At 35.6% G+C, this 15,607-nt stretch overlaps 6 protein-coding genes across 13 annotated transcripts in view; 1 reads left to right on the top strand and 5 right to left on the bottom strand.

Annotated features, from left to right (window-relative positions):
- Positions 1-167: 167 nt before the first annotated feature.
- LOC133845592 (luciferin sulfotransferase-like) lies at positions 168-1,387 on the bottom strand. The gene is made up of 4 exons (XM_062280086.1): positions 1,058-1,387; positions 545-1,002; positions 419-491; positions 168-353 (listed from the first exon to the last, which is right to left on the bottom strand). The coding sequence occupies exons 1-4, from the start codon at positions 1,324-1,326 to the stop codon at positions 218-220; spliced, it is 936 nt and encodes a 311-aa protein (XP_062136070.1). The 5' UTR covers positions 1,327-1,387; the 3' UTR covers positions 168-217.
- Positions 1,388-2,142: 755 nt separating this feature from the next.
- On the bottom strand, positions 2,143-3,404 carry LOC133845593 (sulfotransferase 1E1-like). The gene is made up of 4 exons (XM_062280087.1): positions 3,080-3,404; positions 2,560-3,017; positions 2,432-2,504; positions 2,143-2,362 (listed from the first exon to the last, which is right to left on the bottom strand). Exons 1-4 carry the CDS (start codon positions 3,346-3,348, stop codon positions 2,227-2,229), a joined length of 936 nt encoding a protein of 311 aa, XP_062136071.1. The 5' UTR covers positions 3,349-3,404; the 3' UTR covers positions 2,143-2,226.
- Positions 3,405-4,172: 768 nt separating this feature from the next.
- Positions 4,173-5,366, bottom strand: LOC133845594 (sulfotransferase 1E1-like). Its single transcript, XM_062280088.1, has 4 exons — positions 5,019-5,366; positions 4,497-4,954; positions 4,369-4,441; positions 4,173-4,308 (listed from the first exon to the last, which is right to left on the bottom strand). The coding sequence occupies exons 1-4, from the start codon at positions 5,285-5,287 to the stop codon at positions 4,173-4,175; spliced, it is 936 nt and encodes a 311-aa protein (XP_062136072.1). The 5' UTR covers positions 5,288-5,366.
- Positions 5,367-6,165: 799 nt separating this feature from the next.
- Positions 6,166-7,294, top strand: LOC133844362 (proteasome subunit alpha type-6-like). Of its 2 annotated transcripts, none has more exons than XM_062278310.1 (3): positions 6,166-6,334; positions 6,408-6,584; positions 6,647-7,294. In XM_062278310.1, exons 1-3 carry the CDS (start codon positions 6,259-6,261, stop codon positions 7,126-7,128), a joined length of 735 nt encoding a protein of 244 aa, XP_062134294.1. In that variant the 5' UTR covers positions 6,166-6,258; the 3' UTR covers positions 7,129-7,294. The 2 variants fall into 2 exon arrangements, with proteins under 2 accessions (XP_062134294.1, XP_062134295.1); XM_062278311.1 differs by having other exon boundaries at positions 6,194-6,330.
- A 539-nt stretch (positions 7,295-7,833) lies between these two features.
- LOC133840150 (sulfotransferase 1 family member D1) lies at positions 7,834-9,431 on the bottom strand. Of its 2 annotated transcripts, none has more exons than XM_062271822.1 (3): positions 8,794-9,431; positions 8,202-8,732; positions 7,834-8,143 (listed from the first exon to the last, which is right to left on the bottom strand). In XM_062271822.1, exons 1-3 carry the CDS (start codon positions 9,126-9,128, stop codon positions 7,984-7,986), a joined length of 1,026 nt encoding a protein of 341 aa, XP_062127806.1. In that variant the 5' UTR covers positions 9,129-9,431; the 3' UTR covers positions 7,834-7,983. The 2 variants fall into 2 exon arrangements, with proteins under 2 accessions (XP_062127806.1, XP_062127807.1); XM_062271823.1 differs by having other exon boundaries at positions 7,834-8,128; positions 8,794-9,427.
- Positions 9,432-10,678: 1,247 nt separating this feature from the next.
- The window catches only part of LOC133840149 (high affinity cAMP-specific and IBMX-insensitive 3',5'-cyclic phosphodiesterase 8), a 33,047-nt gene continuing 28,118 nt past the window's right edge, over positions 10,679-15,607 (bottom strand). For 4 of the 6 annotated variants that reach the window (XM_062271817.1, XM_062271821.1, XM_062271820.1 and 1 more), the window contains 7 exons: positions 15,371-15,538; positions 15,211-15,306; positions 14,270-14,518; positions 13,948-14,167; positions 13,729-13,889; positions 12,842-13,109; positions 10,679-12,780 (listed from right to left, as the gene is read on the bottom strand). In XM_062271817.1, coding sequence (XP_062127801.1) covers positions 12,635-12,780; positions 12,842-13,109; positions 13,729-13,889; positions 13,948-14,167; positions 14,270-14,518; positions 15,211-15,306; positions 15,371-15,538 — 1,308 coding nt within the window. In that variant the 3' untranslated portion in view covers positions 10,679-12,634. The remainder of the gene's footprint in view (positions 12,781-12,841; positions 13,110-13,728; positions 13,890-13,947; positions 14,168-14,269; positions 14,519-15,210; positions 15,307-15,370; positions 15,539-15,607) is intronic. The other 2 variants (XM_062271819.1, XM_062271816.1) reach the window with 1 other exon arrangement.

Here is a 15,607-nt window from a genome sequence, read left to right as displayed (position 1 = left end):
AACTTACTGCTAGAACCATTATCGCATAACCTAAATAGATAGAACGGTTAGGCTATAACTTGTCCACAAAATCGTTTAGAAAATGAATTACCACTTTATTTTTATGGACTTTGAAAAATTCCACTCTACCTAACCTTTTTCGCATTTCCTCGAAATACATACGCACTTTTATTCCGAAATTTAATTGAGTTCTAAATTGAATTGCTTTAATGATAAATTATTCTATTAACAAAAGTTGTTCGAGTGTGACTTGATTTGCCTGTAGTCTTTCTGTTATGAATTGATCACCTTTGTCGATTTGTTCAGGTTTCAGTTCTTCTTTATGCCCACCAACTTTTCCGCTGCGTATGAAACTGCAAAATTAACAGGTCAGATAGGAATGCCATATTTGATTCTCCTCCTTTAATAAACAACTTACTTGTGGACTTCTTTGCCTTGATTCTGGTGATGTGTTTGAGCATACTCCCAGTGATGATTCGTTGTCGGATTCTCTATGTGAAAATTGTTGTAAAAGTAAAAAAACAACTAAAACTCTCTCACTTACTTTTCATTTCCTCGAATGATAAATGCTTTAGCAAACGTTCCATTTGCTGCTCTGTCACAGTCTTGTTAAGAAACTTGCATAAATCGTCGATTACTTTCCTTAGATCTTGCTTCATTCGATTGAAACTTGTGTAGTAAACCCAAGGTTCATTGCGTATCTGATAAAATTCAATTGCATGAAGAACTGGATCTCTTTTAGCGGCTTCCGACTTTAGTAAGTCGTTCATGTACTGCTCCAATGTTGTACCATATCGAAAGCCAATTGTAACACCGTGATAATAGCCAGATATCCAAGCATCTTTGGGATCTCGAAACACGTAGATTAATTTGGCTTTCTTTTCCCATATTTGAGCGGGTAACAAGGCCAGCTGAAGGTGAGATTTTATAACACGAGGAGATGGCAGATCCTGAACTGGCTTTAATGCTCTGTCAACATCACGGTGTATCAAATAATCGAATCTGTCATATGGGATTTTCATGAATAAGAATTGCTTTATAGAAATATTCTACATACTCCAGAAATGGGGAACGTAATTCCAGATCTTTTGATAGTGCTGCTTCGAAATTACAATCATTCATCAGAAGCCAAACAAGTTCCTGCATCCAAGTGGTGCCGCATTTTGGATTGGTTACAATCCATACATCATCTTCTAATACCTCCATATCGTGAATCACATCTGGCATGGACTTTGCAGGACTACTAAAATATAGTTTCCGCTGAGTCCAGTCTTTATCTATTAAATTAACTGGATAGCTCTTCGGCGTGACCTGCTCGTACTGCATTTTTAAAGTTGACTGAAGTTTTGCAGAAAAACAAGGCGATTTCCACTTCGACTGCAAACGACTGAGACCACAAACAAAGAGAAAGCTCATATCAACGCTTGAACTGAGAATGTTTGAACATTAGGTTAATCCAACGTCTAGATACTCTTCCCATATGGAAGAATGCTTAAATAATACATTGTGCGGATATCAACAGAATACGAAGCCCTCTCTTTGGTTCATTTTTATTGTATGACAATACCCTATGTTTTTATCAAAATTGTAGATAACCGCAATGAAACCACAATGAGTTGATAAATACGAAATACTTACAACTTTTATGGAATTTTGCAAATCTAATATAAAATCGTAAATATAATTACTAAACAAATTATTAAATTGTATAATAATATATCGATTAAATTGTTCTCAATTTATCTCTCACTCTTTTATATTGAAGAGTATTTATCAGCATTACTTAATGAGCTTGTATTTTGCTATCAGTTGCGAACTCTGCTTTTATACATATGTGGCCTGGAAAGATAAGATAACCACATATGTATTGGTGCGATTACATGTATGTTTAAAATATATGGAATTAAGTTATAAAAACAACTATCGTGGGGGGTCATCAAACTAGATTAAGAAATAAAAAAAAAAAATACTCAGGAATAAATACAGTAAAGTTTATTTTAACAATAAAATAGAACCAGTGAAAGACAAACTTTTTCGCTAGATTTTATGGTTTTACGAAAATAAAAAATCACCAAATACTTTCTCGACTATCTTAACTTTTACACAAGTCAGTTTGCGAATCAAAAGCTGTATTGAAAATACTTAACTTTCATTTAAATGCTGAACAACAATTTATTCGTAAACTACACAGGGTTGCTACAATAATACAAAATAATTAGATAAAAACTAATCTAATAACAATAGTTGTTCGAGAGTAACTTCATTTGCCTGCAGTCTTTCCGTTATGAGACGATAAGCTTTCTCGATCTGTTCAGGTTTCAGTTCTTCTTTATGTCCACCAATTTTTCCGCTGCGAATGAAACTAGAAATGTAACAAATAAGATAAGTAAACCAGATTTAATTCCCATGACCTTTCCTATTTATAGCTTACTTGTGGACTTCCTTGCCTCTGTTAGGATGTTGTACTTGAGCATACTCCCAGCGATGATTTGTTGTTGGATTTTCTATGTGAAAATTGTTAGAATTTTAAAAACGACAGAATTATACCATACTACTTACTCTTCATTTCCTCGAACGACAAATGTTTAAGCAAACGTTCCATTTGCTGCTCTGTCACAGTCTTATTAAGGAACTTGCATAAATCGTCGATTACTTTTCTCAGGTCTTTCTTCATTTGATTGAAACTTGTGTAGTAAACCCAAGGTTCATTGCGTAGCTGATAAAACTCAACGGCATGAAGAATGGGATCTCGTTTAGGAGCTTCTTTCTCCAGTACCTCCTCAATGTATTGTTCCAATGTTTTTCCATATTGAAAGCCAAAATTAACAAAGTGATAATAGCTTGATATCCATGTATCTTTAGGATCCCGAAAAACGTAGATTACTTTGGGTTTCTTTTGCCAAAGTTGAGCAGGCAGCAATCCAAGAGAGTGGTGAGCTTTTATAATACGAGGAGATGCGAGGTCCTCTACTGGCTTCAATGCTCTCTCTACATCGTGGTGCATCAAATAGTCAAATCTGTCAGAATATATTAGTATTATATACATATATGAAATAAAAAGTAAATTTTATTAACATACTCTAAATATGGCGATCGTAATTCCAGATCTTTGGATAGTGCTGCCTCGAAGTTGCAATCATTCATCAGAAGCCAAACAAGTTCCTGCACCCAAGTGGTGCCACTCTTTGGATTCGTAATAACCCAAATATCATCGTCTAATACCTCCATGTCATGAATAGCTTCTGGCATAGATTTAGCTGGACTTCGAAAATATAATTTCCGCTGAGTCCAGTCTTTCTTAATTAGATTGACTGGATAGCTCTTCGGCGTAACTTCATCGTATTCCATCTTAAAAGTCTACCGTAAACAAGACTTCTTCCATTCAAACTGCCAAACAACTGAGACCACAAGAAAATAGAAAGCGCATATCAAAATTAAATTTGGGTATTATAAAAGGTTGGATTCGACCAACTTGCAAATACTCTACATATATAAAAAAAAGAATTCTAAATAAATTGTGCTGATTCCACTGGCAGTAATTGAAATTCATGTTGCGCAACAAAGTTTTTATCTAAACAGAGGTTTTTAATATATCTGATTAAGTACTATAATTAAAGAACCACTCAATTTATTTCCCACATTTATATTTTGTAGAGTATTAATGAAAATTACTTAATGGGCTTTTATATTTTCCTATCAGTTATGACCAGTACTTAACACAAATATATGTATAATGTACCCCACAAAGATAAGATATGCTTGTAAACACTTTCGGGAACGATTATATTTATATTTATATTTATATTTATATTTATATTTATATTTATATTTCGTACTATATAAACAAAATTTGTATATTTTGTTTTAAAACAATGATCATGAGAGATTATCAAAATTGCATTAAAAAAAGTATGTCAATTATTTTGATCACCATCCCATGTTTTTACATCTACGAAAATGAAACGTCCATAAATCTTGTCTTGATTTTTGACTCAATCACCGATGGATCAGCAGTTTCAATGGGAAGAGCTAAGAAGCTCTAATTTTTATAGATAATATAAATATAAAATAATAAAATGCGTCAAACAAATAAGTAAACGAAAACTGTAATTTTTGTTATCCAAAAATTATAACGGCAGAAATAGAATAATTAATATTGAATTAAACTGAATTTATTTTAATACCAAAAGTTGTTCTAATGTCACTTGACTTTCTTGTAGTCTTCCCTCTATGAAACGATCAGCTTTCTCAATCTGTTCAGGTTTCAGTTCTTCTTTATGTCCACCAATTTTTCCGCTACGAATAAAGCTGGAAATTTAACAAGAAGGATAAGTAAACCATACTAAATTCCCTCTATTAACAGCTTACTTGTGGACTTCCTTGCCTCTGTTAGGATGTTGTACTTGAGCATACTCCCAGCGATGATTTGTTGTTGGATTTTCTATGTGAAAATTTTTAAAAACTTAAAAGTGTCAGAATAATACAATATCACTTACTCTTCATTTCTTCGAACGACAAATGTTTAAGCAAACGTTCCATTTGTTGCTCTGTTACAGATTTATTAAGAAATTTGCATAAATCTTCGATAACTTTCCTTAAATCTTGCTTCATTAGATTGTAACTTGTGTAGTAAACCCAAGGTTCATTGCGTAGCTGATAAAATTCAAAAGCATGAAGGATGGGATCTCGTTTAGGAGCTTCCTTCTCTAGTAATTCGTCCATGTATTGCTCCAAAGTTTTCCCGTATTGAAAGCCAAAATTAACAAAGTGATAATAGTTAGAAATCCATGCATCTTTAGGATCTCGAAACACGTAAATTACTTTGGGTTTCTTTTGCCAAAGTTGAGCGGGTAACAAAGCCAGTGAAAGGTGAGATTTTATAATACGAGGAGATGGCAGCTCCTGCACTGGTTTTAAAGCTCTTTCAACATTACGGTGTATCATAAAATCGAATCTGTCATCATAGATTATTTTGTATATGTAATTAATTATACAAATAAATAAATTAATTTACGTACTCTAAATATGGCGATCGTAATTCCAGATCTTTAGATAGTGCTGTTTCGAAATTACAATCATTCATCAGAAGCCAAACAAGTTCCTGCATCCAAGTGGTGCCACTTTTAGGATTTGTGACAATCCAAATATCATCATCTAAAACCTCCATGTTGTTAACTGCATCTGGCATGGACTTTGCAGGACTTGTATAGTATAATTTCCGCTGAGTCCAGTCCTTTTTAATTAGATTGACTGGATAGCTTTTCGGCGTGACCTCTTCGTATTCCATTTCAAAAGTCTACTGAGAACAAGATTCTTGCCATTTAAATTGCACAAGCAACTGAGACTCCTAGAAAATAGAAAGTACACTCGCAAAGACTCTGTACAAACAAAAGTCTGAAAAAATTGATTGTGCACTGGGAGTAATTTTCCCATTTGCATAGCAAACTTTATATCCAGTCTTAATATTTCCAATATCAAGCTTGTACTTAAATGGGGATTTTTATTTAAAATTTACTACTGATTTTAATAAACAAAATAAATAAATAACAAATATTCAAAGCATTGAAAAAAGTGTGTTTAATCAATATAAGATGCAAATTTAACTTACTTGGCATTTTTTATATCTGCTCAAATTATGTTACAATAAATTATTAAAATGATCTTCCACTCTTCTATTCTATAGAGTATTAACTTTGCTTAATAGCCTTTTATTTTGCTATCAGTTAAGACCAGTTAAGTATGTATATAATATACCTCGGAAAGATAAGATATGCACTTTTGTACTGTATGTATGCACTGCATACTATGCAGGTTATAGAACAAAGATCATGATAGATTATTAAATAAGATTTGTTAATCACATATGTATGTAAGTACAATATTGGATAACACTACCTTACTGTTTGCATATAAAAGCAATGTATGGAGTGCAAAATGTTTTATAAAATTCGCATGTTAGGAGTTAGTACAATGAAATAAATATTTTACTTGTGTTAAAATTTCAACCATAATATTGGAAATTGAAGATATAATAATACAAAAAGTTTAATTAATTTTTTGATTTTGACTTGAAATTAGATTCGTTAACTTCTTATGGGCCTTGTATATGTATTTTAAAAAATCGAATGAGATATGTAAAGCAAGGTTTACATATTTTGAGCTCGTACCTCGCACTAAGTAGGCTAGTCTGAAAAATGCAAATTTAAATTAAAAATCGTAAGTCAATAAACTATTTGTAATAGTTAAAAATAAATCACAATGTCTCGTGGAACTTCAGCGGGTTTTGATAGACACATAACTATTTTTTCTCCCGAGGGGCGTCTCTACCAAGTTGGTTTGTAGTATTTTACCAAGTATACTTTATGGTTATACTTTACTTCTTTACTTACATTTCCTTTAATCCTTAGAGTATGCTTTTCATGCAATCAACCTTGAGAACGTCACTTCAGTGGCCTTAAAAAGCGGTGATTGTGCTGTGGTCGCCACTCAAAAGAAAGTGCTGGGCAAAAATATTGTGCCCGAGTCGGTGACTCATTTGTTTAGCATTACCCCGGAAATTGGATGCGTTATGACCGGTCGCATTGGTAAACTTTTATTATTATTGCCCTGTTATGAAAAAACTTTGCCATTGATTGAATTTTCCCAGCGGATTCTCGAGCACAGGTGCAAAGGGCACGTTATGAGGCCGCCAATTTCAAGTATAAATTTGGTTATCCGATGCCAGTCGATATACTTTGTCAACGTATTGCAGACCTGAATCAGGTGCATACACAGAGTGCTGAGATGCGTCCGCTGGGCTGCATTATGGTGTTAATAGCACATGACGATGAACGGGGACCGAGTGTCTATAAAACTGATCCAGCTGGCTATTATTGTGGCTTTCGGGCTTGCTCTGCGGGTGCCAAAAAGATTGAAGCCGAGAGTTATTTGGAAAAGTGGTACGACGATACTTTGACCGAGGACAAGGCTATACAATTGGCCATCAATTGCTTATCCAGCGTGTTGGGTGCGGACATTAAACCCAATAACATTGAAATTGGCATTGTGAGTGAAAGGAATCCGCAATTTCGAATACTCGAAGAGGCTGAAATCGAAAATCATCTAACTAAAATCAGTGAAAAGGATTAAGCTCGGAGCTTTAAGAATTGGTTTAAAAGGAAAAGAAGATATGCTTAGCATACAATATAAATTTGTAAGAGTTCATGGAAATTTTAAGTCAATTTCTTAATAGAAAATAATTTTGTAGTTAAGAAATTAATTTGATTATGCTGAAATATATTAGAAATTTAAAGTCAATTTCCTAATAAGGTTTAAATTTGAAGTAAAAGGTAATTATGCAGACATAGACCTGGCGATTTGTGTAGTAAAAGAATGCTTTCGAATGTAACGTGTTTTATTAATGATTTCTAAAACATAAGTAAGTTCCATTAAAGTTCTTCCTCGCTTACTCATAGCCTCAGAAATAAGATGATGACGAGAGGGGTTTGAATTGTATTCTAGTAGATAGCTGATATGTCTCTCAATAAACCAGAATAACAATTTAGTAAAGATTGGATATTATTTGAACTTTTAATAGAATATGTTTACTCCTATTCTAGGCGGCATAAGATTTAATATCTGCCTAAGTCGTGTGCTCGTTATCAACAAGATAGTAAACGTTGAACTAGACTTCTAAGATGTTGATTGATTACTAAAGTGCGAGAACACAACACTAAACCATAATAATAAACTATTTGAATGCAGCTTGAGATGTTACTTGACCTACTGTTTGTAGTTGATGAAGACAGAGATTACTGTGTTTACTACTTATAAATGACAACAAGCAAGTGCATATGAGTTTGTAATATTATTTATTAATGCATTTATTTATAGCGAAATACATAAACACACTTATCTATTTGTCTGTACATGTATATGTGAATATCACTTGAGCTTACAATCTATTAAAATGATTAATCAATGTGCTTACAATAACTGCGCGCATTAAGAGAACTTGCTGTAAGTTGCAAAGTCATCAATGTGCAATTTGTACTCCCTCAGATTGATGTCGGACCAAAGATCAAATTCTCGTATAACGTCGGCGGTCATCTCATCTTTGTGGCTGCCCACAACACCGCGACGCACAAACCTGTGTGGAGCAACACTTTTTACCGCTATAGCTTCGAGATCCCAATTACCAAAAATTTTAAAGCATTGCTTACCTGAACTCCTCCACTTCGCGTCCGGCTGCCGCCTTCATGCTCTCGAATTCCTTGGCATGATTGCAGGCCGGATTGTCGCGCATGCTCTCAAAGGACAAATGCTGGATCATCTGCTGCCTCTGCTCCACGCTAACGGGACGTTTCAGGAAATGAGCCACATCTTTGATGACCTCGTCGAGTTGCGTCTTCATGCGTTCATAGCTGGTGAAACAGATGTGATCCCTGTGGCGCAGCTGCCAAAAGTCGAGCACATGTGGCCAGCAGGGCGTAAAGTTTACATAGCCATCGATGAAGGAGTGCATAAAGTCCGCCTTCGTGCCCTGATATCCAACCATTCCTCGCCAGTGATGGAAATACGAAATGGCTGCATCCTTGGGATTGCGATACACGTAGATAATCTTGGGCTTCTTGGTCCACACCTGACGAGGCAGCAGCCAAGCGGGCAAATGTGATTTGATCAATCGTGGCGAACTCAAAGCATTCGCTGCTTCGATGGTGTCGTGTGGCACATTTGGCACAACGCCATTGAATCTGTGTTGAGTTCGAAAAAGTTGTTAAAACCTTCTCAAAAATGAAGTGAACTTTAACTTACTCCAAAAAGGGCGAACGTATGGTGAGATCCACGCTCTTGGCTGTGTCAAAGTCACAGTTATTCAGCACCAGCCAGCTGAGCTCTTGCATCCAAGTGGTGCCGCATTTGGGCAGCGTCACTATCCACACATCATCCTCGCGCACCTCGAACTCATACACGCGATCCAGCACAGTCTGAAATGTATCCGCCAGGCGGCAGAAGCGATGCTCCCACTGACCCACCACAGGCACGCCGGGCTCGCTGCTGGCATAGATCGAGGAGTAACCACCGCTGATGGCCAGTTTGTCGATCTGTTCGAAGGGCACGCTCCGCGCAAAGAAACTCGACTGCGGCATAATGGAGATTACGATTTAAATTCCTCTTCAGTATTTTTCAAGTTTCAATTCGTTTGCTACGTTTGAATTCAGTCGCGTTCAACCGATCAGCTCAACAGTCGCAGTCACATTGAACGCAGCTCTCGGCGCAGCGAGAAATCAGCGGCAGAATTTCTCAACGCTGCGCTCAGCCCAAAGAGGTGCTCAAGTGATCGTGTTCGCAATCGTGATCGCGATCAGCTAAACTGCTACTTTGGTTATTGATCACTAGCGAACTGCTTTGAGAGAGTGATGTGGAAGTAATAAAGTTTTCGTTAGTGAGCTCAATGAAAATAAACAATCTTGTTTGAATTATTATCTAAGACAATAATAATTGATTTTTCAATAAGAAGCTATTGTCGAATTAGCGACTGTTTATTTTTATGATTTACTAAGCTACGCCCACTTTTTGTATTGACTTTTTGAAGACAAACCATAGATTTTCATCTTGCAACTGTTTGTAAAGCTCAAATTAGTTAAAGTATATTAATTAAATCATCATGAAATGTTCGATAAATTGTTCCAAATATGATATCTAAAAGTCTGCGAAATAATTAGAAAGACATTGCGGAAATATCGTGACCAGTTTTTAGAGCTCAACTCGATCGAATAAAAGTAATGATAGTCAAATTGCATTCAAATAAATTTAATGATAATTTGTTCATATTATAAATGATACTTTCAGTTTCCTGTGTCTGATCACATCTCTAATTGGTCTTCACTCCCCGTTTATGTGTGTCTCCGTATTATATAATGGACACAACGAACGGCTTTGTAAACAGACTCGTTTTCTGTTGGCGTCTTCGATTTTGATTTTCGAAATGCAATATATACCTGAATGTGTTGTGTGAGGTAAGACTTTCTTTCGTTACTGGGTGTGCTCTCTTTTTTCATCGAGCGGCAAAAGAAAGTTTTTTGTGTGTGTGTGGTGCTAACCACACGTTGTCAACTGTTTTTTGTTTGTTTACCTTTATGTGATGTTGTCTTTCATATCGAAGGTGAAATTATGCGTACATCTTTGGTCAGCAATTTGGCCCAAAAGAATCGAAGTCATGCCTGGGAAGTAGTTAAACAGGTTGTTTGAATGCCGAAAGTAAGCAAACATTGACGCACAATGAAATCTGACATAAAGGGAATTCGAATCTTATATAGAAAGTATATTTATATTCGACTTCCACAAACATTGTCGTCATCTACTCGAAGATATTCTAATTTGTAACCTTGACCCAATGAGATAAATGTAAATTTCACTTTCTCATTTCGTGTTTTTTGTTGGCATTGGAATGAGAATAACGATATGACCCGATTTGTATTATGTATTTGCGTTTTTATTCGCGTTTTTGTTTGTTTTTGGTTTTTACAATAAATTTGACTAAATCTTAACATTTATAATCCTTAACCTGCAAGGAGCAAACAGATGTAGTAACAAATATACGCGTAAGTATGTATGTAGTTTTTTTTGTATAAAGATTTCCAGATTTTGTTGTTGAAACAAACTGGATCGATCTAGTTGTAAGTATTTAGTAAAGAAATTTTTGATGCATTTGTTTAAAGAGCTCGTATTTAAAAATAATTGTTTCTTTTTCGCTTTCATTTTGTGTTTTTTTTTTGTTTTTCTTCTTTTTTTTGTTTGTTTGTAAATACTTATTAAGATGCGTATGCATGTCATTTGCACACATACACAAACGTACGTTAAACACACACATTAACAACAATAAACGTATGTATATATGCACTCTCGTATATCTGTATTTGTGTACAGTCTCTATGTGTGTGTGTGTGTATGTGTGTGTGATGGATTTAGAAAACTTTTTGACAAATTTGCATTTGGTTCTTGGGTTCGAGTCGCGTTTATAAACTGTATCAAAAATGTTTATAACAGATACAAATAACAGTGTGAATGTTGAATGTGTTCTTTGATATAGTGTTCCGCGTGCACATACACACTCTCACACACACACACATATGTGTACATATATACATACATACATATATAATAATAATATATAAATATATTCTTTGAATATGCTTATGCTTCGTAAAAGTTGTATATAAATTGTATATATCATAATATACTCTTATTATTCTGCCTTTGCTTTCATTTATTTACCATACTTTCAATTTCATTTCCATTTTCATGTTGTTTATTTTAACAAGAACGTATTATCGATTCGTATTAATTTACTTGTTATATAATGTATAATATGTAATTTGTTCAGTCAATTAGATAAAAAAGATTTCAAAAAGGATTCACTTAATTATAAATGGTTTTGCATGTAGCTTGATTCTTCATAGATTTACATCAATATTAATCATATATAGTATATATATATATATATATTGTAGGTATATGGGATAGTTCATAATATTGTGTAGATAGAAGGTAATTGTAACGGGCCCCATAGATTGTTTTCACACGTTACGTTTTTTGTGGATTCGAATTTGTTGTTGTTGCTTTGCTAATCAGATATTTTTTATAGTTATAGCATTGTAGATGTCTAATACTAGCAATAGTTCGTTTGCACTCTGCACTTCTTAGCATTCCATCATTCTCTTTTCATTCCTGGAGACACATACACTCACACACACACGCTCACACACTCATACAGCCGTCTTCTAGCTATGGCCTTGATATTGTGCCTTAATTTAAAATTTAGTTTGGACATTTAAACTATGTGGTAGATATTTATGCCATTTAATAGAGATTGTCATCGTGTGTGAAAGGGTGGGGAGTAGAAGGAATATATGTAGACACACACATACTACTACACATTGTACATGTATACATGCAGTATGCAAGTGTTGATTATGCTTTTTTATACCATTTTAGGTACTCTTGAGCGCACGCCTCGCTGCCTCCCTCCGAAGAGGAGCAGCAGGATTTCACTATGTTTGCTAGTTGTTGTATTTTCCTTTTTTTTTTGTTGTATTTGTATTTTGTATTTTATTCATATATAGCAAAACGACAGACAGACACACTCACTCACACATACAGGCACGCATTCACGCAGTCAGTCACACATACAATTTTATGTTTGTTTTTGTGATGTTACTTAAATATTAAATTTTGAGTCCAGCCCAATAATTTTTGTTTTTTTTTTTAGTTTTTTGTTTTTGCTCTTCAAACATTTGCGACAGTTTTTTGTATTTGTTAGCCTGCATGTGTACTGTCTATGTATGTGTGTGTGTTGCAGTAAATCCTTTTGCACATCCTTTGGGACACTCACACACACACACGTGCACGTACACAAGGCAGTTGTGGAAGCGTTATTTAGTCGAGATATGTGTATGCAACAAACGACAAGAAAACAAGAACATTCTATGCAGATCTATGCCGAGAGAGTGCGACGCAAGTTGCAGCTCCTAGACCGGCTGCGCCGGCACTAGAGCATATCCTCCATTTCGTTCTCGCCAATTGTGGATGTGGCAGGCGCCTGGGCCGGCAGCGGCTTCAGAAAACCCGAGAATATTCTCCGGAAAGCCGTATGCTATTTGGAATTGGACGGCTTGTTGCCCACAGGCGGCTGCTTGGCCATTATATCGGCCAGCGTGTTCACGCCCTGCTCATCGTATTTCTTCCACTGTGAGTAGTTGATCTGCATGCACGTGATCAGCTGTGGCATGTCAATGAAACCTGCAGAGAGACAAATATCAGTATAACTACAAGGATCAATCATAATCTGAGATCAACTTACTGTCCCAGGCGTGCATCATGTCCTGTATTATGTATTCGATGAAACCAATTTGGCTCTTTGGTATGCTGCATGTGGCACGATCGAACATGGGCATCACGATGGGCAGATGCCGCTGCTTCTCCTCGTCCGTCTGCATAAAGTACTCCTCGGCAATGCGACGCGCCCACTCGATGCAGTACTGCATTGGCCGGGCTGGATTGCTCACATCGGCCACCTTGATGAGCATGCGACGCATGAGTATCGAGGTCTCCTCCTCCGACTGCACCAGCTGCAAATAAAAGCAGGAAGAAATTAGTTTAATATACCTTACAAAATATGTTACAATGTTTAAAGCAAGTTTAAAATTTAAATTAATTAAATTAATTTCAAAGAACTGCATTCAACAAATTTGAAGAAAACTCTTTTAAATGCAGAACTTTGTGCTTGATCCAATAATTTTAAGTCTGGATGTTTTGCAAATTCTTAACTAAACGACACAAAACAAAAATGATTTAACCAATTTTTCTAAGATAATTCATTCTTGCATGTTTTCACTTTTGGGAGGAATCGTTTTTAAAAGATTAAACCGCTGAAATGAATTTCAAAATCAGCAAAAAATTCTAAAATCAAGAATTAAGCTTACAAATAGCAAACGCTAAATATAATAAAGAATTATATAGCACAATTGAGTTTTCCGAGCCTAAAAGTTCATATTTAAACAATTATCAAAATGCGGTTCAAATTATCCGAACGTTCTTAAATCACGAATTTTAGGAATATTCTTAAATGTTGCATTTCTTTCTTGAATCTTGATACAATTTTCAGTTCTGATGAAGTTTTAACATCGAAAATTCTTGACTAAAGACCGAACGAACTGGCTATACTGTTTAGTTTTCTTTTTTACGCACCTCACGCGGTTCAACCTCGCTGCCAAAGACGCTAACAAACTTGGCCAAGTGCTCAAAGTGACGCGTCATTTCGGTGGCCAAAATCATATCGATAATTGTGCTGCGCGCTGACTTGTAGGTTTCCTTATCGAGGTTCTTGAATATGTTGATCTTGTCATCACCTGCAGTTATATCAAATATTATAATAATGCATTTAAGCTCTCAAGATATTCAACTTACCCAGCGTCAACTTAAAAGTGATGGCCGCATGATGATTCTCCAGCACTGTTAGATCGTTATATAATATAGCCAGCGGATTGTTCGAATTGGAGAGGAAGGCTGAGGAACGCCCCGGATGATCGACATCGTGGGCAGCGGCCGCAATCAAGGCGGTGGCCTCGTCCATTCGATCCATAACCATCTCTCTGTTGGTCAGCTGTGTGATGAACGCGCCCGTTGCCTGCAAATTGGATAACAATTGTGATAATAATAATAGTGAATTTTTTGTTTTGGGGTGAGAGAGATAAGCATATGGCTATTGGAAAATTCTTCCATCACGCACCTGCATAACATCTGCGGCGTGTGTGCTGTTGTGATATGTGTTGCTCTTATGATAGTGTGCCTCGATAACGGCCAGCCAGGCCTTGCATACGTTCTCATCAATATTCAGTGTGGCAAAGACATCGAAGCGCCGGAACATTTCCATGCCCAAGTACAGCAGTGGATGGTAATCGGTGATCTCTTCCAATTTGAAAATATCAAAGTCCCAGCTAAGAGATTCTTCAAGCAGTTCCATGACAATGGGATTTGCCTAATATAGAAAATTTAGCAGATATTAATGTTCAAAATATGATATAATTTTATAGTTAAATAACATATAATATTACAAAAATGCAGTTCATGTGCAATTCTTTATCGGTTTAATTTCTTTTGATATTTTTGAAATTAATGTAAGATCAAAATTCAATATTTGTAAGTGCTAATATAAAATGTTGATATTTACGCAAAAAGCAAGACAATTATCTGCTGTGCATAATTAGCATAATCAACTTTATTTTTATACATTGATTTATTCTTTTAGACTGTTGAATATTTAACAATCGCTACGACTGTAGAGCTGATAAGAGATGTAACTTAACGGCAGCTTTGCGCTTAGCTGCAACTTTTTATAAAAAAAACAACTAACTAACTAACTTTTTATTTAGCTAATATGTGATATGTATTTAACCGCTGCTGTATAGATTGTTAAAACAAAATTTTGATAAATGTGAAGACCTCAAATTTGTGCAATAATCTCTAATGTGCTGTTAAACGCAATGTATTTAAGTTAAAATTTTTAGAGCCAATAATTTTCTTTTTAGAATTTGAAATAAACAAACGTGGAGCAAATAATCTACATTTACTTATAAATAGTTGCATTATTATGGACTTGCAATTAAATATAGTTGCAGTTATCCACAATATAACATACAATATACGTACTTAGTACATTCGTAAACTTACCTTCATCTTGGCGGGCACAATCGCAGTTCGCGTAGAGTTGCCAGTGCGGATGATGGAGTCATTCGAGCTGCGACGGGACGAGTAAACGCTGGGGCCCTGAAAGTTTCAAGTTTCATTTATTAAACAGAGGATACCAAAGAGGATTCGTGGTCTAGCTCACCGTTAAGAGAGCGCCAATTAGATCGGTTGCAATGGGATCATCGGTGCGTATCTCCTTCATTTGGGGACTGTAGAGTCCCTCGCGTTTGAGGAACTCCAAGACCTTGTCGATGAGGCGTGCCTCGTCGGCTGAACAATTCTCCTGTACTTGTGATAGTAAATTGATTATCTAAAGTGCGAGTGCGCAGTTTGTGTGTTGGTTTTGACCAGAGTTTGTTGATCGTTTTGTTTTCATTCA

The sequence above is a fragment of the Drosophila sulfurigaster genome, chromosome 3 (genome assembly GCF_023558435.1).
Source record: "Drosophila sulfurigaster albostrigata strain 15112-1811.04 chromosome 3, ASM2355843v2, whole genome shotgun sequence".
Classification (NCBI taxonomy): domain Eukaryota; kingdom Metazoa; phylum Arthropoda; class Insecta; order Diptera; family Drosophilidae; genus Drosophila; species Drosophila sulfurigaster.
Note: the sequence above shows the minus strand (reverse complement) of the source record. Positions and strands in the feature narration are given on the sequence as shown.